Consider the following 22280-nt stretch of genomic DNA (forward strand, 5'->3'; position numbering starts at 1 on the left):
TGTAAGCTTTTAGAAAAACCGTTGTACAAGATAAAGTGGAAAGCCAACATTAAAATTAAAAATCGTTGGCAGAGCAGAGTTGCGAAACAAGCAAATTTAGATGAAAATTTGAGGATAGACAGGGTTTTTGATCAAATAAAACGGCAGTTAGAAAATAAGCAATATTTGAAAAATAATATTTGTAAAATGTAGAACACCTCAAACCAACGTGTCACTACAAATAAAGTATGCTGAAGTCAGATGGTATTTTTTGCCAAATTAAATAATTAAGCCGATAGAAAAAACAGTTGTTGTTTCAAGAAATAGTCTGATAGGCCAAGATAGAGATAATAGCCAGACCAAAATGGTCATAAACTATGAAACTACAGTTAGTCGCCCGGCAGATATTGAGAGAAAACCTCATGTAGCCATTAAACCATCTTTCGATATGCAAGTTGAATAAAGCCCCTTATATACATATTTTTTTAATAATGTTATGATAATTCTGTTAAATGTGAAAATAAAATGGTTGCCATTGATTTTATACGAACAATTATGTAAGTGCGAAAGTGATAATGGATGAAAAGGAGCTGAAGGTAGGAAAATGGTAGGATATTTTGTGTTTTTCTAAGGCTTCTGAAAAATTAATTTAATGAGGAGATTCAGGCGAGTCTCAGAAGTAAAAAGGGTCAGATTTCACCAATTCCCGACGGTGCAATTTGTATAACATCCAGAGCGGCCGTTTCCCGTTAAATCGGTTCATCTTTTTCTCGTTTTCCGCTCCGACGATTGTACTTGAACGAAGATCAAAAGAACCCCCCTCGGCAGGGTTTATAAATGAGAAAAGCATGTTTACGACCGTTTGTATTATCGGTTTTCGGCCCTTTAAACAACACTTAAAGTCTCTTTGGGATTGTGGCAAGTGTTTCTCAATGGGTTTTCTTAACATGTCTTTTAAAAGTACAGAAATGATAAACGCGAGGGTTGGTTTAAGGCCGGGTTCGCCGGCCGCGGGAGGATTTCCATTCCCGGGGTTTATTGACAAAGTTAAAGGGAGATCCCTCCGGGCCAGGTCTATTAAAACGTGTGAGGGGAAATAATTGATAAAATAACCGTCGTCGGGGGCGAGATTAGAGGCGGCGGCCCTTCCTCGGAGGCGGCAAATTGAGCCTTAACCGAATTTGAGGTGGGCCCCTCGTCGCCTCATTACCGCCCCTCCATTAACCGGGAACCAATTATCCAGGATTCCGGAGGAAACTCGAGGAGTGAGAGAAAACCGGGGTGGTGTCTTTTTGAAACTCTTCCACCTTCAATCACCGACGACGGATGCTCTGGGTTTAACGAGCCAATAATTGTCAACTCCGCCTTCGGGGAAACTACGTTTAAAGTAAACCGCCCGTTAACGAGGATACGACGGTCGTTTGACAAAGGGGAATTGTCGATCCTGCGCTTTTCCAGGAAAACGACAAAAATAAATTGCAGACTTATTAACTATCTTCTCCAGTAATTGCAATGTAATCATCCTCAAAGGGAAAAAATCTAAACACAATTTATTCCGGACAACCGTCTAACCATTACCAAACAGATAATAAAACATTTTTTAGCTTACATTTATCTTTGAGGTGGGCCCCTCGTCGCCTCATTACCGCCCTCCATTAACCGGGAACCACATACCTCCATTACAGTTCGTGGTCCGATTGACCAATTAACATTTTTCAATTAATTAATTTTTTTGAAAGGTATTGGTTGAGATAAAACCTATCATCTGCCACATCTGCAAAGAAAACACACGCTTTGAATGAGTACAAATACATATTTCAATTAATTATTGTTTTTATGTAACGTCTTCGTTGAGAAAAAGTCAGTGTCACGAGCGGGTTTCGAAACCACTACTTTCGGCTAAATACGCCGCTGTTTTATCACTTAAGCTATCGTGACTTCGAAGTCGTATTTAGCCGAAGGTCGTGGGTTCGAATCCCGCTCGTAGCACTGACTTTTTTATCTCAACCAATACCTTAGATAAAGATTGATTAATTGAAAGATGTTATTTGGTCAATCGGACCACGAAATCACATAGATATTCTAGAATGTTAAAAATGTACAACATATATTAAAAATTCTAGATTTTATTGCATATCCCTAAGAATTATCTATTTTTAATTGTGGTTTTATTCACATTCTGATACTGCTGATCCCTATATTTTTGCTGTCTTGTTCTGTCAGGTGCGTTTCGGCTCCTCCCATCATCAGTGGTGGGTTCAAAGAAACTGTCGCAATTTAGAACATCGTATTACGTTCAAACAATTTAAAAGAAACTAAGATTCGTTTATTCGATTATTTTATTCTCACATGTTAATTTGTTAAGACTGTCAGAACCGTTTAGATTTCTAGCCATCTTCAGTTGTCTACCTCCAGAGGAACTCTTAATAAATAACTCTAGACCTAAAAATCCATTAAAACCTTAAATCAAACCAACATCTGGAAAACTGAAAATAAAAACAGAGAATTAAGTATCGATTTTGATGTTTTGTTTTAAATTCTAATACCGAATTTTCAAATGTGATCCTGATATTTTCGATATTCAGAAGCGTTTTTGACTCCTTGCCATCTTTAGTGGTGTGTTTCAGTAGGCAAAAGCATTGCTCATTAATCCTTTAAAACCATAAAACCCAAACTGAGGATTTTCAGTTTTCTTTTATGTCCTGACTAGTGAATTTTCTAAACTGATCGTCAACCCATCGCTGTTTAGATCTGTCATTGGCGTTTCCACTTCTCGTCATCTTCAGTGGTAGGTCTCAAACAGAACTCTAATAATTCTAGACATGAAAATCCGTTTAAAACCTTAAATAAAACTATAAATTGATCGATTTGATTGTATTACCGTCATTTAATTAAATTTTCAAAGCTGAAACCCCCTTACCTTACTGTAATAGATTTGCGGAGACGTTTCCGCTTCTTGGCATCTTCAGAGGTGGGTCGCTAGAGGGACTGTCAAAATTATAGATATGACAATTCGTTAAAAACCTTTAAACAAAGCAGTATTTATTGATTGAACAATTTTAAATAATTATTATTTATTGGTGCTGTTTTGAACTGTTAGAGGCGTTTCAGGTTCGAGCCATCATCAGTAGTCGGTCTCAAACGGAAAAGCACGATTTTATATGCGTTAATATGTACAAACATAAAAGCCAATTAAGGATTTTTGATTTTATTGTTTTATGTCCTTACTAGTGAATTTTCAGAGGCGTTTAAATTTCTAGTCATCTTCAGTGGTGGATGCCAAGAGACACTCATAATTCTAGAAATTATATATCATTCAAAATCTTGAAAAATACTAAGATTTTATTCATTTGATCCACATGCGACAAACTTGAGAATAAAACAAAAGGAAAATCAATTATCAATTATGAAAATCAGTATGACGGAGAAAGAGGTCGGAGGAAGTCTCACAATTGAAAATATTTAAGAAGAAGAAGAAGAAGAAAAATAACTTTATTCTGGGACTGGTGTCCCCTTAGAATAATTTACATGAGACAAAATATAATAAATATTATAGTAAATAATAAAATATTATAGTAAATAATCAAATTTCAAAGGGTAAGAGGAAAAAATTCTCCTTTGGTTCGCCCTAATTTGTAACGTGTTGTGAAGGTTTTGTATAACGACCCCACACGAGAGATCTTTTCTTTTTTTTCTCTCAACACGCCACAATCCTTTGAAAACAATCGTTAACAAGCACTTGAAAGTAATTAAATCGACGCCGCTAATAAAGTCGCAAACGTGAAACCGTGTCCCGTGTTTGTAAATTAGGGGTTGTTTTTACTCCCCCGACCAACCAAACCCCTACCCCTTTATCCGGGTCCTCCCGCTCCCGCTTTTTTCCATTTCCGTCCCAACACTCGTATGTCAAGTGGAATCCAGGGTTTGTCCACCCCAGCCGGTGCACGTTTCACATGACGGAGGGAATGTCACAAAGGGGTGTGTGCTTTGACGATTTTATTAATTCAATCTCTCCCCTAGTCAAGTTGGAAAATAGTACGTGATTGAGGAGTGATTTATTAAAAATAATATAGTGACAACTGCTACAAACAAACCGTTACCTCAAAACATACACAATATACAATTATATACAATATATACTATAATAGTATTATTACAGAGACAATCAACAATCTAATGGTTCGTCAACTAGCAATATATATAAATAGATATGAATTATATAATATTTGTTACTGAATATGAGGTCTGTCCCAGTACCTCACCCTGCTTATAAACCTGACTAACAGAAAGTCACGAAGAAATTACTGAAGGTGGCAAAAATTTGTATTCAGACATGAATCGGATATTTTGGACGGTAGGTTGAGTCCCTGTATATTGGAATTACATCTGGGTTTTAAGCAGGGAAAGGCACATTCCAGTTTGTCCTTTATAATCATTTTCATCTACCTTTCTTCGTTGTTTCTCTCGGTCAATATTTAAAGGTTGAAAATGCCTGATATTTTCAATCTTATTTTATTTTTAATAATGAAATTTCAAAGATGTTCCTCTTGTTTTCGCTGTTTTAGTCTATCAAAGGCATTTCGTCGTCTCGCCATATTCAGTGTGGTCGTTTTTCAACAGGAAAAAGCATAATTTAAGACACAATAATAAGTTAAAAGCATAAAATCCAACTAAGGTTTTTCGATATTGTTTTCCTACGCTCCCACAGAATTTTGTTTTGGTATATCCTAGGTATGTGGATTTATCGTCATCTTCAGTGGTTGGTCTCAAAAACAAAAAATGAGCCATTATTTTGGTCGTTGCCGATCTGACTATTCTTTCTGGGTTGGTCTGTTTTACGCGGTTTGGTGTATTCCACAGTGGTGTCTCAGACTCTCAGTGCTTCACCCTGCTTATAACCCTGACTAAAAGAGAAGTACAAACCAATTCTTGAAGGCAGGAAAGAACTGATTTCTATTTAGATACTATCATCGATAATTAGTTTTGTCAGTTTATTTCCGGTTTGTTGGACTGGCATAAAGGTTATAAGCAGGGAAAGGCACCCTCTTGTTTGTTCTTTCCTGTCATTTTCAACGTGTTTAACAGTCCAATCTAGCAAGAGAAGTACAATTTATAAATTCCAAGGATCGAGGGATTTATTATTAGACATTTTTAAAATATTAATAAAATATAAAAAAGAGCAATGTAGCAAACCTTTCACCGGCAATTATTATTATGTCAAAATAACACTAAAGGATGGAATTTTAAATCTCGCCTTATCTGCACGCTTCAATTATCCCTCAACCCTTTATACATTGATGGGCAATTTGAATTAATGGAATATTTAAATTTCGTATTGATTTCAGTAGAAGCAGATTAGAAGATTAAGATTTTAATCAGGATCATGCCTGATATTGTTATAACATCCGCTTAAGTGTTATTAGCATTGCACATATTTAATTCTACCATGAGAATAATTTTAGATTTAATTAAGAGGAAATCTCAGCTTGACTGATTATGATTATATTCGTCTGGGATTATCCCGTGGGAGTGGAAAAGATTCATGAGGGAAAAGCCGAGGGGTTCCGTGGGCTTTTCCTCTGCCCAAGCCCCCGGGGCGGCTTGTACAGCAAACTTGGCCCTTAGCAGTCGGAAACTTCAACAAACAGCCTAACTGAATTAAGGGAAACCGCTACAAATGAATTCCGGCCACAACGCAATATCCCTCGTCTTTGGGTTTTCCAATTGACCTCCTGGAATATCGTTTAATAAACAATTGAGAATCTCGAGCCTCGTTTTGGATTCAAATAGGGCTCCTCGAGGCAGCCAGATAAAACAGAATATACAATTTTCAGCATTCCAGCGACACGCACACAGACACAGACACATCTCTCACCCTGTCTTTCTCTTTCTCTCTCTCTCTCTCTCTCTCTCTCTCTCTCTCTCTCTCTCTCTCTCTCTCTCCTTTCGCTATCGCTTTATTTCTATCTATTTATATATTTCTCTCTCTTTCTCTCTCTTTCTTTCCCTATTTATTTTTTTCTCTGTCTCTTTCTATAGACATATCTCTTTCTCTTTCGCTCTTTCTCTCCCGCTTTATCCTTTTCTGTCGGTCTATCTGTTTCTCTCTCTCTCTCTCTCTCTCTCTCTCTCTCTTTTGTCTCTCTCTCTCTTCTGTCTCTCTCTCTATCCATCTATCTATCTATCTATCTATCTATCCATCCATCGATCCACCCATCTATCTATTCATATATCTATCCATCCATATATGTCTCTATCTATGTACCTATCTATCTATCCATCTATCTATCTCTCTATCTATGTACCTATTTATCCATCTATCTATCTATTTTTCTATTTATTTATCTATTTATATATCTATCTTTCTCTTTTGCTGCCTCATTCACATTCCGATTGGCAAGTAATAACAAACGTTTGAAGATACGGATAATTGGTATTTTTTTAACCAGCAAAAACAGAAAAAAAAATAAATAGAGAAAATTTTGTCTTCGTTGAAATTAGCCAATTTTTCTGGTCTTTTGGCTCTCAGGTCAAATTATATTGCACGTCACATAACCTTGATTTTTCTATCTATATCTTTACCTATTTCTTTTTCCTCTCTCTCTTTCTATAGATATATCTCTTTCTCTTTCGCTCTTTTTCTCCCACTTTATCCCTTTCTGTCTATCTATCTGTTTATCTCTCTCTCTCTCTCTCTCTCTTTCTTTCTTTCTCTGTCTATCTATATCTTTACCTATTTCTTTTTCCTTTCTCTCTTTCTATAGATATATCTCTTTCTCTTTCGCTGTCACTTTATTTCTTTCTGTGTATCTATTTATCTCCCTCTATCTGTCTTTTTCTCTATTTACCTTTTTCTCTCTCTCCTTTCTATAGATATCTTTCTCCTTTGCTCTTTCTCCCTCGCTTTATCTTTTTCTGTCTATCTGCTTGTTTATCTATCCCTTTCTCTCTCTCCTTTCATACCCTAGTTCACTTTTCTCCCATCTAACACGTTCTCTCTCTCTCTCTCTCTCTCTCTCTCTCTCTCTCTCTCTCTCTCTCTCTCTCTCTCTCTCTCTCATTATATCTATTTAAACTACTATAGTGTATTGTATGTTATTTTGCACAAATTTGTAAGTTCTTTTCAAGATTTGTTTCTTAATAGATTTATTACAGTTTCATTGAGGGGATGAAAAATTAATTTTTTATGTATGTAATGTATAACATTGTTAGTAAATTTTGTAATTATATAATTTCTTTCCTCATTAATCTATTACAGTTAAATGAATGTAAATTTTTATTTAGTTATTATTATTGTTCCATATTAAGAATTTTAAGATAATCTAGACGTAATATAAGTTAAAAATTTAACTTAATCTCACTAATTCACCCTGTTAGGTATTAACCGACGCAGACAAGCACTCACTCGCTCACTGACCAACTTACTCTCTCACAAACCCACTTAATGTCTCAATAACCAAGTCCGTTATTCACACAGTCACTCGCACTATCACTCACTTACTCGTTAGTTAATTCATTCACTCATTTGATAACAGAGAAATGGCTCAAATTCACATTTCTCGTGCCAATTTTGAAATGATTCCTTCAACGGTAAATATTTTGAACAGATAGTATTCTCGTTGGACCTGTAAGACCTCTTGGAGGTCAATCTACAGAACTTTTTTGAAAAAAGGGGGAGGAAAATGAAGCTCTTCAAGTTGCAAGTTCCACTTTTGCTTTGCAAAGATATAAACACAGTTTATTCTATCTGAACTGATATTTGAGTGCTGTTGAGAATGAAAAGGACAAATTTTGGATAATGTACTCCTGCTTATTGGCTCCAAAGGTTTTCATTGCGCCCCTTGCTCCCTCTTGGAATATTTTTTTCTTGGACCAATTGAATCGGCTGTCCCGGTAGAGCTTTTCACGCTTAGGGCGATTCTCCCCTTTTCGGTTAATTTTTCGATGCCTCCGCCTTCGTGGGGTGTGCGGGGGTTGAGCGTGAAATTAAAAAATCCAATTAACCCGGAAGGGCGTGCGAGGCCGACAATACAGCCCTTGCGATTCGACACGAAACCTCGGAAAATTTAATCTCGAGGATGCCTGGTCTAATTTTTTTTTCTTCGGTCGTAGTCATTGTTATGGTTTTTTGCTATCTTTAAATCTTGTATATTCGAGATTTCCACAGGCTGACTAAACTGGCCGACTTGTAGCCTATTTCGTACGGGGCATTAACGTTCCCTGGACCGGTTGCTACTGATGACGGACCTAAAACCGGTTTTCTCAATTGTACGGTAGTGGAAATTGACTTTAATGGGGGAGGATCGCGCCAAGAAGAGCCTTGATTATTCTTTAAGGAGTTGTAAGACCGGGCGGAGCCTGGAATTCATAATTTCTTCTATCACTCTTCTTCTATTTCTTTTCTTTATATAGGGCGCTTCTAATTTATTGATTTTAATTCTACGACGCGCGTTATTCCGCAATTACCGACTCCCAGGCCAGATCGAGAGGGGGTCTTGATATACAATACTGTCAAAATGCCTCACAGGTTGATGTTTCCAATTAAATGCGATGTAGAAATTGATTTTTAATTTTTTGATTTTTGATTCGAATGAAAAGTTATTTCAAACTATTCAACATAACAACGAAAATTGATATAGAGAGAAAATAAATAAAGAGAGAGGGGGAGAAGGAGAGAGTGTGAGAGAGAGAGAGAGAGAGAGAGAGAGAGAGAGAGAGAACGTGGGCCACTGAAGCGATACATAGTCAATGAGTGAGAAACTGAATTAATTACTCTTTCTTCGGGTAACTGATTGTTTAAGTGAATGAAAACAAAATAGAGAATACTTGTAAGAGTGATTTGAACGAATATAAATTCGATTGAACAAATTAATAATTGAATTGGGAGTAAATAAATGAACAAATTGGTGGATGATTTAATCAGTTATTGAGTGAGTGAATGAACAGTGATAAAATAGTGAATGTATTAACGAACGAGTGAAATAAAGAATAATTGAGGAATGAACTGTGAGTGTATCATGGGAGGAATGATATGCGAATGGAAGAAGGTGAATGTGATTTCATGAATGTGCGAATGTGTAAGCCAGTGATTTAACAATTAAGAAAATGAACATTAGTTTATTTATTGCGAATGGGAAAAGAAATGAGCAAAGTATGATATTAAATATGGATGAATGATGTGCGATTGTTTATATGAGTGAGGGAATGAATGCCCTGTACGTGTGAATGAGTAAACGAATGTGAATGCGATCGATCTAATTAGCATCGATTTTGTAATTAGGTGTTTAAACGAGCATGTAAATGAACAAGTGAATGAGTAAAGCGACGAATAAATGTTTGTGATATTAAATAAATGAACGAATTCGTGAGTGAATCTGATAGTGATTTGTCATGTGATTGAGAGAATGCGTGTTGTACGAAAATTATGACACCATTCCGCTATGAGCGGTTAATAAAGCCTTATTTGAAGGAATAGGTAAATGAATGTGTAAATCATGGAATATTTACATATCCAATCAAGAATATCCAAATAAGGGATTGGTGAGTGATTCCGAATGATAATGATCATGTGAATTAACAAGTGATGTGAATGAATGAACGATTTATCGTGTAAGTGAGAGAATACATGACGGATCGACTGAATTTTAAATTCATTGCGTGCTTATACAAATAATGAAACAATGCTGGTATGAGTGGGTGAATGAATGTGATTACGATTTATTTAGCGGAAGATTGTGTTATTCATTGATTTACGTGATTGAGTAAAGAAACAAATCAATGAGTCAATTAAGGAATAAATGGTTGTGGAAGTAAGTGAATGACTGAACCTGCGAATGACTTGGCTAGTGAATGGATAACCCAAACAGCCCCTAAACAAGATTTAAACGAAATGTACTGATTATGTAAAAATTGAAACGTATAGAAGCAGAGATAATGGATTTATAAATATAATGGTATAATGCGGGTCAATGATACTCGAACATTATCAATTTTCAGACCACTACCATTTTGGACTACAGGTGATCGAGTTTGATCAGAATATCGAATCAACAACTGTTCCACGTCAAATACTGTAGTTAACACAAAAGATGGAGCCCCCTAAATTTTATAATTCCTGTTATTTAGTGACGTAATTCTACATGTTGTTTACATTGCGTGCCCCGAAGCCGATCGTTACAGAATGAACTGGATGCTTTAAGATTTCAAACCTTGAAGGCCGTTTTCGTTCGGTGTTTCGCTTGCATGCCTAAAAAGCACGGATAATGAGCATTAGTAGTTAGTCCTGGCATTAGTTGTTTAACTGTACGACGTGGTTTTGACAGAGATTTCTACAGGTCGTTTCGAGGTTTGAAAGAAAATAAAACGGAACGTTGAAAGGTCGCCACTCCCTTTCAGTGCTCCAGGGCCAAATTGGTTCATTTGGAACGGGAACACGTTTGAAAACCGCTGAAGGAGACAGATTAGCCAGTAAAGGAATCGGTTCTAATGTCTCTTCAGGGGCCTTGAAGGACAATTACTTAAGGTAAGAGGATTAAGTAATGCCCTTGACTGATCGCCTGGTAATAAAGGAGCCCGTTGAGAATGGAACGGGCGCCTCACACGTCCTTTCGCAAATTTCACATATTTCGTCGAAACGTCTTTCAACGGGGGCGTTTTTAAATTAAACAAGGAAGTCTTTCCGAATGGTAATCCAGGAGCTCGTTCCACTCGGAGATAAACTTTTTTAATCATTCCCCCTTCTTTATTTCGCCTTTCGTCATGCGGTGGAAAGCAATTTAACCACCGGGACCCGTCCCCTCAAGGGTAGAACAAACACAAATATAGGGAAATATTATCATCCGTCCCATCCTCCTCGAGCGAGAGTGCAATTAGAAAACTCGGCCAATTATTTGATGCGCTTATTTCCCCAGCTTTCTCATCCATCCCTCTTATTGGAGAATTAAAGGTTTCCAACTTTAAAACACAGCTCCGCATCTGACTTGAGCTGAATTTTTCACTGACGAGGTGAAAAGCTTTTTCCTTCTCTCATGCTAATGATTTTCAAGTTCCAGTAACAAGCTGGCGAACAACGAATATAGCAATAGACCTCTTTCAATAATTTTCCTAACAGCGTTAAGAAAAAATTATTGTTTATAACGTATGTTAGTAATTAATGTAATTATTAAAAATTAAATTATCAATTGTAATATTTATTTAAGGATCAATTTTTTTTTTCTTTTGTACTAAACTCTGTGTCAACCAAATATTTAAGTCAAATGAAAATCGACCTCCGGCAGACGAACCCTCCATGCCGTAATTTTACTTCAAATTATATATTATGTAATGTTTATAACTTTTCTTTTTTGCAATAATATATTATTATTATTATTATGTAATGGCATATAATGTACTGGTAGGTAGGATGTATGACTTCAATGTAGAAATCTAGATATAATAATTAGTTCATTGTACCAACACATGGAAAAAGATACATTTTCAACATAAAAATAAAATTAATTTGTCAAGGAAACCGTCTCTCGGACAAATTTTGATTTAAATCCGTCTCACTCCGATCCTTTTCTCTCTCTCTCTCTCTCTCTCTCTCTCTCTCTCTCTCTCTCTCCCTCTCTCTTTTCTCTTCTATTTTCTTCTCTTCTGTTCTCACCGGCTTTCTTTATCACTCCCTCTTTCTTTCTGTCTCCTCTATCCCTCATTTCTCACTCTCTCTCTCGCGCCTCACTTCCTCTCCTCTCTCCTCTTTTCCCCGGCTTTCTCTCTCACTCTTTCTTTCTCCTCTATCCCTCATTTCTCTCTCTCTCTCTCTCGCCTCATTTCCTCTCTTCTCTCCTCTTTTCCATGGCTTTCTTTCTCTCTCACTCTTTCTTTCTTTCTCTCTATCCCTCATTTCTCTCTCACTCTCTCTCTCTCTCTCTCTCTCTCTCTCTCTCTCTCTCTGTCTGTCTGTCTGTCTGTCTGTCTGTCTCTCTCTCTCTCTGTCTATCTGTCTGTCTGTCTGTCTGTCTCTCTATCCCTCATTTCTCTCTCACTCTCTCTCTCTCCCTCTCTCCCTCTCCCTCTCTCTCTCTCTCTCTCTCTCTCTCTCCCCTAATCTTATTTTTGTCCCACACATTGTGTCTGTCCTTTTTCTTTTCTCAGCAGGGTTTTTTAGGCAGTCTGTAGTTATGAACGTTAATATTTGAAATATGATCAAATTATCTTCATTATGTTCTTAGTTATCGTAGCTGATAACCCAACAATAATGATTTTCAATGTTTTCTATCTCAGACTATTTTTTAGACTAGATCTTACGGGATTATTAAAGATTATATAATAATGAATCAGTAGGGAGGATGAGAAAGGCACTGCGTTGATGCGCGATGACACGACGATGAATGTATTGTATACCTCATAACGATCTACCATGCAGCATAATCAGCAGCTATTACATTAGCATAGCTCGCAAGTTCAATGTCATGCCTGTCGCACTCGTGGTAACGTTCCGAGCTATTGTTTCTCGAATTGCCTTCTATCGACTAAATATGCTTTAGTCGTAAATTTTATTCTTTTTTTCTGAATATCCTCCACAAAGTAACGGCCTAACCTATAAATCTAATTTAAAATATAATTGTAATAACGAGAATAACCTATAAATTGAGAGGACAATTTTCCCCTGGGCGAGTTTTTTCCCTCCTAGTAATAATGTGTATAAAGGGACAAAAACAACTCCGGGGGAAGACGGATCCCCACGCCGAGCTCGCTCTTAACTATTAATAGGCTATTTTCTATTAAACTAAATTACAGTTATTAGACGGATTTACGATTTAATTTAAGATGTAAGGCTATTTCATGTAGGGCCTTGTTTAATTAGGGGATTATCGAAGGAGAATGAGAGATGCACGTAGCGATTGGGGGTAGAAATGTCGCCCGGGGTGGAAAAAGCTATTCGAGTTGCGAAGAAACAATAAGAGTTCTCCAGAGGAGTTAGCAGTTTTCAGAGGACATTAGGCTCCTGGGACCCCGTACAGTTTTCCCATTAGCAAACACATACAGGGAAAAAGTTTGTTCTACCGGGCCGAGTCGGGAACAACCTTTGCTGATCTTCGAGGCAATCGGTTTGAAATTACGGACCAAGAAACGCAATGCGGTTCTTTCTTTCATCTTTCTTTACAAGAAAACAAACTTTACACGCAAAGGTTTTTGTTGGTCAGCGTAAGGATAAGCAGTCTTCATAACTTGTAAATTATCACCGTTGTACACCTGTACAGTAGGCTACTAGAGATGTATTTCTATGTATGTAATAACGTGATAAGCTTTGTATGAAGTTAAATAGGCCGCTTTTTTTATAGTTTTTGTCTGAATAAAAAGTTTTATTGCAGTACAGAACAATGTTGTGGTCCCAAAGTTCATTTTTTCGCCCATTTTGTTCATTTTCCATCAGTTTCTGTCAGTTCTCCTTGCCTGTCGTTTCGTCAGGAAAAGTGTATAGAATTGTGTAAGAAACGAAACTACATTTATGTCGGAGTGCAAAAATTATAATCGGACTAAGAGAGTACAGGATGTCGAAAGAGTACTTTAACGCGAGCATATCTGATGATGTAAGAAAACCCAGCAGCTATCCTGGGTTTGATGATGTTACAAGTGACGTCTACTTTGTAAACCGCAGTACATATTATATACTGTGATGTGCAAAGAAAAGTTGAATTCAGCAAACGTATCTCAAGGACTGTTTTCAAGTTTGCTTCACGTCCAGTTTCTCCATTTTTCCTTCATTTTTGTCAGTTCTTCTTGAATTGCGTCACAAAAGGTGTACGGCGTGCATGGCACAAGAAAGGTAGCTGCTATAACTTTGTAAGAAGGCAAAATGAAAAGCAACTCCAATAAGAAGAGTGTGACCAAGGCGTGGTTGAAGAGAAGCAAATCTGGTTTTGTAAGTATGCTTAAAGAATCGCCCAGCACTAAAATAGTCAGTACGCTCTAATAAATATAGGACGCTCTCCTGCAACAACATAAAATTTCAGTGCAACTGTCACTTGAATGAAAGATTCTACAGGAGACAGGCTTCTGTTAGTAACCTTCATGACACCTAACAACTAAAACCAACGCCTCAAGATCTGGTATTGGGCTTACACATGGACTCCATTACGTCAAGATTTGACATCGCAAAGAAAGATCAAACTAAAACACCAGCAAAAGCACAATGAGTACCCCGAACTATCAACAACTAACAAGTAACTAAGTTAAAGTAAAAAAAAACCTGGTGAATCAACACCCACGATTGGTAACTTGGGGGTTAACTTCCCGACCTGCTACAGCAAGTCCGGATAAAACCCACATAACCCTACTGTGAAGGGTTAATAAAGTCTTGATCAAAGGAAAGACAAATCAAGAGTATATAATTGAGGATATGCTATCAAGACTAAGGTTAATAAAGCGACAGCTCAACTACTACTCGGTTGACTTAGTTAAAAAGGCAGTTAAGTAACTTGTGAAACAAATCTTAATTTGGATGGCCGGCCTATCACGGTTATCCTCAAGTTTCCTTTTTACACTCCCAAGGAAAACCAGACAATATATCCACAATATTTAGTGGTGCTACCGGTTTTGTTTTTCCTGTGAAGCCCAAACTTTAAAACTTTAATCAAGCGTAATTCATGACAATTTTATGAAGCATACTTCGTTTAAAGAAATAACACATATTTCCATCATTCACCTTATGATTATGACTACACGCTGCTTAACCAGACGTTCGACTGAATAAAGCAACCAAAACCACGACAACGTCATAAAATCTCGGAAAAACTGAAAGTTTGGAAATGTTTTTAGTTATGGTATTTTGACCTACAATTCTTTGGTTGAATTGATATTCAACCAAAGAATTGTAGGTCATAATACCATAACTAAAAACATTTCCAAACTTTCAGTTTTTCCGAGATTTTATGACGTTGTCGTGGTTTTGGTTGCTTTATTCAGTTGAACTGTCTGGTTAAGACGAAGGAAATTCTAAATTCAGACAGACTAAAATGATTAGAGAACCAGCTAACTGCTGAAACCGGCATGGCACGATGTCCCAACCTAGCGCATAGTTCTACTTGAGTAGAGTCAATTTAAAAACAAATCTTCATCTTGATCGTCGCTGTTCTATCCTCAAGTGTCCTTTTTATATCAAATTCTGGAAACCTAATAAGTCCTCAGCAGCCTGTGCTCTTCCTAATAGTTTTGTCCTCAAAACGTTTTCATATGGCTACCAACTTAAGGATAATTAAAGAAACGTATCATACTTCAATTTAGACAAGAAATCCGTTACACTGTCTTCAAGGAGGTCTTACCTAATCTAACCACAGTCCTGCTGCGAGAAACCGCATTACCTATTTTATATAAGGAAGAGTATATTAAAAGCGCTAAGAAAGGCTAAAACCAACAAATATACTTCAAAAGCAACAATCAAGAGGAAAATAAAGAGATTGAAGCTAGGTAATGAGCTACAGCTATTAACCATTAGAGGAGGGTCATAATAGTGCTATTTAATTGCACAGTGGAAAACACTTGATAGACACCGTAGGTAGATGGCTAATTATATATTTTTTTGTTAGAAAGAATGGAAATCTGCTGACGTTTATCGTTCCCTTGTTACTGATAGTAAAACAGCCGACCTATTGCCCATTGAAGTCCTTAAGTTATTCATGGCCAATAGTTTTTTATGTTTCAAAGACTTTTATATGGTATTGTTATTGATGTTTTGGATTAAAAAAGAATGATCGCTATACAATGAGATCCGAGATATTTCTTCCGGAAAAGGGTTTTTATATTTTCCCATCATCCCAAAACCCGTCTGGGCTAAACGTGATTTCCACCGGTGGCCTGCCTTGTAAAAATCGCTTTTTCTGATATGGCAAGAAAAAGATTAGCAGTTCGGGGAGTTCGGGAGGGAAAAACGTTTTTGAAATTGGTCGTCTGGTCACGTGCTGTAATGACAACGTTCCTCATATGAGGAAGGCGTGGCATTTCCAATATCCTCCCTCTCGGTCACATTCCCTCGCTCCCTCGTTCACCCTCTCGCTCGCTCCTTCCAGTCGGCTTCGCAATAAACCGGAGCAAAACTAAATTACCCCCTCTGCAGCAAATATTGGCCCTGGCCCTGCACAAAGCTTTGATACTCACTCCCTCTCGTGAATTTCTTATGGTGCTCGTTGAAAAATAACCTTTTTAGAAAGTGCCCCTGGATTTGCTTTGATCTTTATTGAATAATAGTGGCGCCTTCTTAATCCGGCTTGGCGTTATTATTTGCTTTCCACCGCATGGATTTACGACCTGTAAAATCCTTTTGGGGGCACAACATTCGATCCTTAATCACTATCTACTGTTCCCTTTTGGGAATATATCACCCAAAACGACGATCATTGCGGGCTTTGGGTTAAAAACGCCCTTATTGCAGACGTTATGACGATTAAAGCTCGACATCATCAATATTCATTAAAATGCCAACGATCCGACTTTTCCGCCCATGGGACGATTTGTTGAATGAGAAACGAAGATAACATTCGGATGAATTAAGCTGTAAGGAGTCGATAAACGAAATAGAAAATAAATTAAACCTGGCCCACCTGTTCCGAGTTGTTATTTGTGATCAATAAGAGACCACACGGTAGCTGTCAATTACTTCCTTCTCCTTTTTTTATTTCAAACTCTTTGATTATTTTGTCTGTGTGGTCTTGCCATATTTCATTCACGGAGATAAATTAACGTCTTATCTGATGCCGTCGGCGTCACATTTCCTCTCTAACCGGAAATTTTCAAAATGGCAAAAATTATCATTCAAAACACCCATTGCACATTGTTACACTTAGAATATTTCTTCCCAAACTTATGAAAACTCATTATTTTCTTTTTAACGATAAGAACCCAATCCTTTTTTAAACATATTCAATGATTATAATATATTTTCAAACATCATCATATAATTCACAAATACTAATTTAATTATGTACTCATATAAAATAGTTCAGAAGAAAATGTTTGTCTGCGAGGATATGTGTGACACTGAAGCTCTTATCTTCTAATTTGCTTAATCTATTGGTCATTTAAACAATTCTTTGTCGCATCACTCACTAATGATACCAACCAAATCATCAAACTTTCCCATTTACTCAAAACGAGATCACTTATCTATACACGTAATCATTTACTCTTACTAATAAAATCATTCAATATATATTTACTCATTTCACTCACACATTCATTCACACAGTCAATCACTCACTAGCTAACGAAATCAATCATTCCTTCACCCAGCTATTTACATATTCATTCATTCTTATTTTATACTTATTTCTCAACAACACTTAACAAAATCATTCTCAAGATCACTCACTTCGTAGCTCCCTCAATAACCGAACTCAGTCAATACTGCACATAATAATTTATTTTCTACCATTAATACGATAATTTCATATTCTTTCATTTAATCATTATTCATTTATTCACTCACTAAAACTTTCATTCACACAATGAACCACTTAGGCATGCGTTACTTTATCACAGTCATTCACAAAATCAAACACTGTATAATCAATTATTCACTTAAATTCTCACTTATTTCTTCAATCAATCATTTATTGTTGTGTTATTTCACTCACTAAGACAATTATATATAAAATCATCAACTCGTTAACTCATTCAATTTTTTGCACAGTCATTTACTTCTTCATTCACTCTTTCTTGTTTTCCTTCACTCAAAGTCGATCATTTACAAATTTAACCATTCATTAACTTATGAATCAATTATTTCTTTACGCAATCAATTATTTCCCTAGTCATTCACCTATTTATTTATTATTTCACAAAGCAATCATTCACAAAATCAACCGCACACTAATTCATGCAATCAATCATTTTTTTACACTCTCAATATCTCTTCATTCACTCATTTGGTTTTCTGTTATCACACTTACTAAAACATTCATTCACACAATCAATATTTATTTGTTTCTCTGTTATCTATGTCACAAAGACGAGAGTGATAATCATTCACAAAATCAAATTCTCGCTTTTGCAATCAAGCATTCATTGATACTTCCTCACACGCTCATTTGTTTCATTAATAATTATTTTTTATCTACAATTCCTGCTGTTTTTGTACAGTACTTCATGTCGCGAAGTCCAATCAAGGTCCTGGTTTGGCGAAGTGTGGGTAATAGAAATTCCATTAATTTGGTCTATTCCGGTTGGGGGAAAATCGGAAAAATGGGATATAATATAAAAAAAGAAGGTAAAGAATACAAGAAAGAGGAAAATTCCCCAGGAGAATTACGATCCCGGTCGCACAACAAAATTTTAATCTCGGTGGCATTTTCGTGGGAGACGTTTATTGTGAGGGACCGGACTATTTTGATTACTTCACTTCGGTTGAAAAAGAAGGAGAGGAAATACTCCACCGTAGAATAACAAATGACGAGCGTAAGAAATGATGTAGGGTCGCCTTGATTCCTCCGGTCAATTAACCCGACCCCAAAGATAAAAAAGCAGTCCTTCAAATCTCACCCAGGGAGCGAATTGAACTAATGACATAATTCCAAGGGAGCTGAGATTTTCCAGGTCGTGTTTCCACCCTAGAAATTTGTTTATATTAAACGCAGAAAATTCCTGGCCGGGGAAAATTATATCAGAAGTTAAATTCTGCCGAATTAATGAATTAATTATAAATCTAATTTGTTTTATATGAAATGTTATGTTTATATAGTAAATGATTTTTTGTTTGTTTCAGTGCTGGGAAAACTGTCAGCTCTTGCAGTCCAACTTTCCAGTTTGGTGGAGCACCATCTGCGACGAGAAGCGCATCTGCGTAAGTCCTCATCATTTCCAAGTTACCAACTTAACTCCACTTTAATACCCCTGTTTAATAAGTCATTATCGCCGGCAATAATTAGGGGCGGACCGATAGGAAACTGCGTCGGCCACCATCTTTTGATATATGCCCCCGGCGGAGGCACCCTGGGTTGTTTCCGTCTGAAAGGAAAAGGCCCTGGAGGGGTCCTAACTCAGATTTAAACGCGGACCCCATCCGTCATATTTCCCTCTAATTGCCATTACTAAACGATATTTAATATGACGTTCGAAGCGGAGATTTAAGACCGTTTGTACTTTACGAGATGAAAAAACTTCATTGAATTCTCTTTGAAGTTTCTGAATATAGCAAATATGAGTTTAATGTTTAGAAAAAGAATCATTAGTATAGTTAAAACGGAAATAGCATACAGCTGATGTGCTCGGCACTTAATGAAACGGCCATAGAATCTATAAATAAATATGATATCATCTATAACCTAGGGCACTTCCTTTAAGCATATACCGACCTAAGGACTTGAAAGCTTTGAAAAGAATCATTAGCCTATATTTTCCTGACACTGAACATTCGTTGGAAACGTAATTAGGAAACTAAGAAATAGGAAAAATCGTGTCTTAAGGCCGAAAACTCGTTTTTTGAGTAATCGCTTTTGGTTTTCCTTTTCGGAACCCCGTCTCGGTTGGATGTTAGGTAAAAAAAGACGTCCCCGGCCACATTTCTCACCGCGTCTCCCGCGTGCTTTTTGACACGCGGCCATATTTTACTGAAACGCCGCGCGGGGTGAGCGGTTGTTATTGTAATTTTATTCGAACAAATTGTCCTTTCATGGCATATTTCATCGGCCGGCTACGGTCTAATAAGAATTTACAGAGAGCCTTTGTTGTGCAACAACTTATTCCGGCTAATTTTATTTATGCTCATTCCTCCTTTCACACCAAAGGATGTGTCTTCGTGCAAGAGAACCATTTGGTCGGACCTAAACCATCCGTTTTAAAAATATAAACTTTTTTTTTTCAAAACAACTACTCAGACAACCACCTTCTCACATCATAACGTTTCCATATGTTCAAACCACTTGACAATATCATATCGTAAAATATTCTACTCTAATTATGAGAAAATGTATGTTAGATTTGCTTCGAGCGATAAAATAAACAAATCCTTTAATGAATGAGTCGCAGTGTTAACGAAACCATTAAAAGCACTTAATAAAAAATACTATAAATTCATAAGTGACAATTTGGTTATATGAGAGGTTTGATTTGATAAAATAATGTGTGAGTGTTGTATTAAATGAATGAGTGAATGACTGTGTTAGTCATTGTTGTGGTAAATTAATAAACAATCCTTACGCAAATGATCCTCAGTTTTATGAAATCACTCATTCATTTACACAATCTATTACTTCTTCATTCACTCACTTATTCCTTTCTTTTACTATATATCACTCACTTCAAAATTTTCACATGCAATCAATAATTCATTTACCCTTTCTTCACCCACTTATTTTTCTGTGATCTCACTCTCTAAGACATTCATTCACAAAATCATCCTCTCATTAACTTAAGTAATCAATTATTCATTTACCCAATCTACTTCTTCACTCACTTATTTTTTTTAACCCACACAATAAAAACCTCAGATTATTGGAGTTATACTTAAATAAGCTCACTCTCAACACGACACACAAAGATCTACATAGAACACAAATACTTTGAGCCCTGAAGATGATTTCAATAAAGATCGAAATGTTGGCACGATAAAGAAAATGTTTTTCTGAACCTACGTCACACCAGACCGCATCTCACGATCTCCAAATAATCATTATACTTAACGAATAAGTTAATTTAAGGTTAATTTAAACTTAATGAGTGTAAGGTGGGTGCTTTTTTAGTTGAATGAGTGGAGTGTGTGAACCAGTGCTCTAGTAAACAAATGAGAAGATGGTTGTGTGAATTAGTGATATGGTAAATGCATGAATACATGTTTGTGAGTATTGTGTTAATATAATGAGTGAATGGTTGGTTGTGAAAGTGAATGTTGCAGTGAACAAGTGGATAAATATTTATGTGAGTTTATTTAGAAATCGTGAGATGCGGTCTGGTGTGATGTAGGTTTCAGAAAAACATTTCTTTATCGTGCCAACGTTTTGATCTTTATTGAGATCATCTTCAGGGCCTGCGATTTACAAACATTGTTTACATAAAACAGTTACATTTTGGATGTGGAAAAGTGAATTTATACAATGCAAAATATATTTTTTATATATTCAATCAAAGTATTTCTACTCACTCAAGTTACACAGAAGAAAACACTTTGAGTGAGTAGAAATACTTTGATTGAATATATAAAAAATATATTTTGCATTGTATAAATTCACTTTTCCACATCCAAAATGTAACTGTTATATGCAAACAATGTTTATAAATCCCATGCCCTGAAGATGATCTCAATAAAGTTCGAAACGTTGGCACGATAAAGAAAATGTTTTTCTGAAACCTACTTCACACCAGACCGCATCTCACGATTTCTAAAAAAATATTGATTAACGGTCACTAATCACCACACATTTATGTGAGTGTTGTGGCAAATGAATGAGTGAATGGCTAGTTGTATGAGTGCTTTAATAAACGAATGAGTAAATGTTTATGTGAGCATTGCGGTAAATGAGTGTAAATGTTTATGTGAGTGTAGTAGTAAAAGAACGAGTAAATGGTTGAATGTTAATCTTTTTTGTATTTCTAAGTTAGTTAAGTTTATATTTTGTACTGTATGTGTTATGCACCAGTTTTAGTTTTAACAATTAGTTAATATTTATGTAAGGTATTGGTTTTGATAAAATTAATATTAATTATTAATACTAATGATGATGAATTGAAAAACATTACTCGGTCAATCGGACCACGAACTCTAATGAACTTAATAGGTAAAATGAAGTAAATCTTCACGAAAGCTCTCCGTGGCCATTTCATTTCGCCGAGAATCAAATAGATAACACGACATTTGAAAAATGGCAAAAAAAGAGAGAAAATTCGAAAAGATGGGGTTGAGATGGAAAGTTAGTGTCCGAGTGGATCGAAGTCACGGTAGCTCAAGTAGTAGAGCAGCGGCGTATTTAGCCGAGGGTCGTGGGTTCGAATCCCCCTCATGACACTGACTTTTTTTTCTCAACCAATTCCTTACATAAAGATTAATTAATTGAAAAACGTTATCCATTCATTCGGACCACGAACTCTAATGAATTTACTTTTAACCTTGCACTTGGCACGCTGCTTGTTATGCTGTTTGTAAATTTTATTCATATTTCTTTCTATTCACATATAAATGTTGTTACGTTAACTACGATGTAAGGCTGTACTACTTGGGAATTTTCCCGTAATGTGCTTAATAATAAAGAATAAAAAATAATGAGTGATTGTTCTAGGAAAAAAATGAATATTTATATGAGTGTTGTGGTAAATAAATAAGTGGCTGTTTGTGT

General features: G+C 36.3%; 1 protein-coding gene across 2 annotated transcripts in view; it reads left to right on the forward strand.

The window, feature by feature from the left end:
* The window catches only part of LOC106668171, a 165273-nt gene that overhangs the window by 109056 nt on the left and 33937 nt on the right, over window positions 1-22280 (forward strand). For both annotated transcript variants that reach the window (XM_014396684.2, XM_014396685.2), the window contains one exon: window positions 18719-18796. In XM_014396684.2, the coding sequence (XP_014252170.1) occupies window positions 18719-18796 (78 nt within the window). The remainder of the gene's footprint in view (window positions 1-18718; window positions 18797-22280) is intronic.

Source organism: Cimex lectularius, unplaced genomic scaffold (genome assembly GCF_000648675.2).
Source record: "Cimex lectularius strain Harlan isolate CLEC.00 unplaced genomic scaffold, Clec_2.1 scaffold180, whole genome shotgun sequence".
Taxonomy (NCBI): Eukaryota; Metazoa; Arthropoda; class Insecta; order Hemiptera; family Cimicidae; genus Cimex; species Cimex lectularius.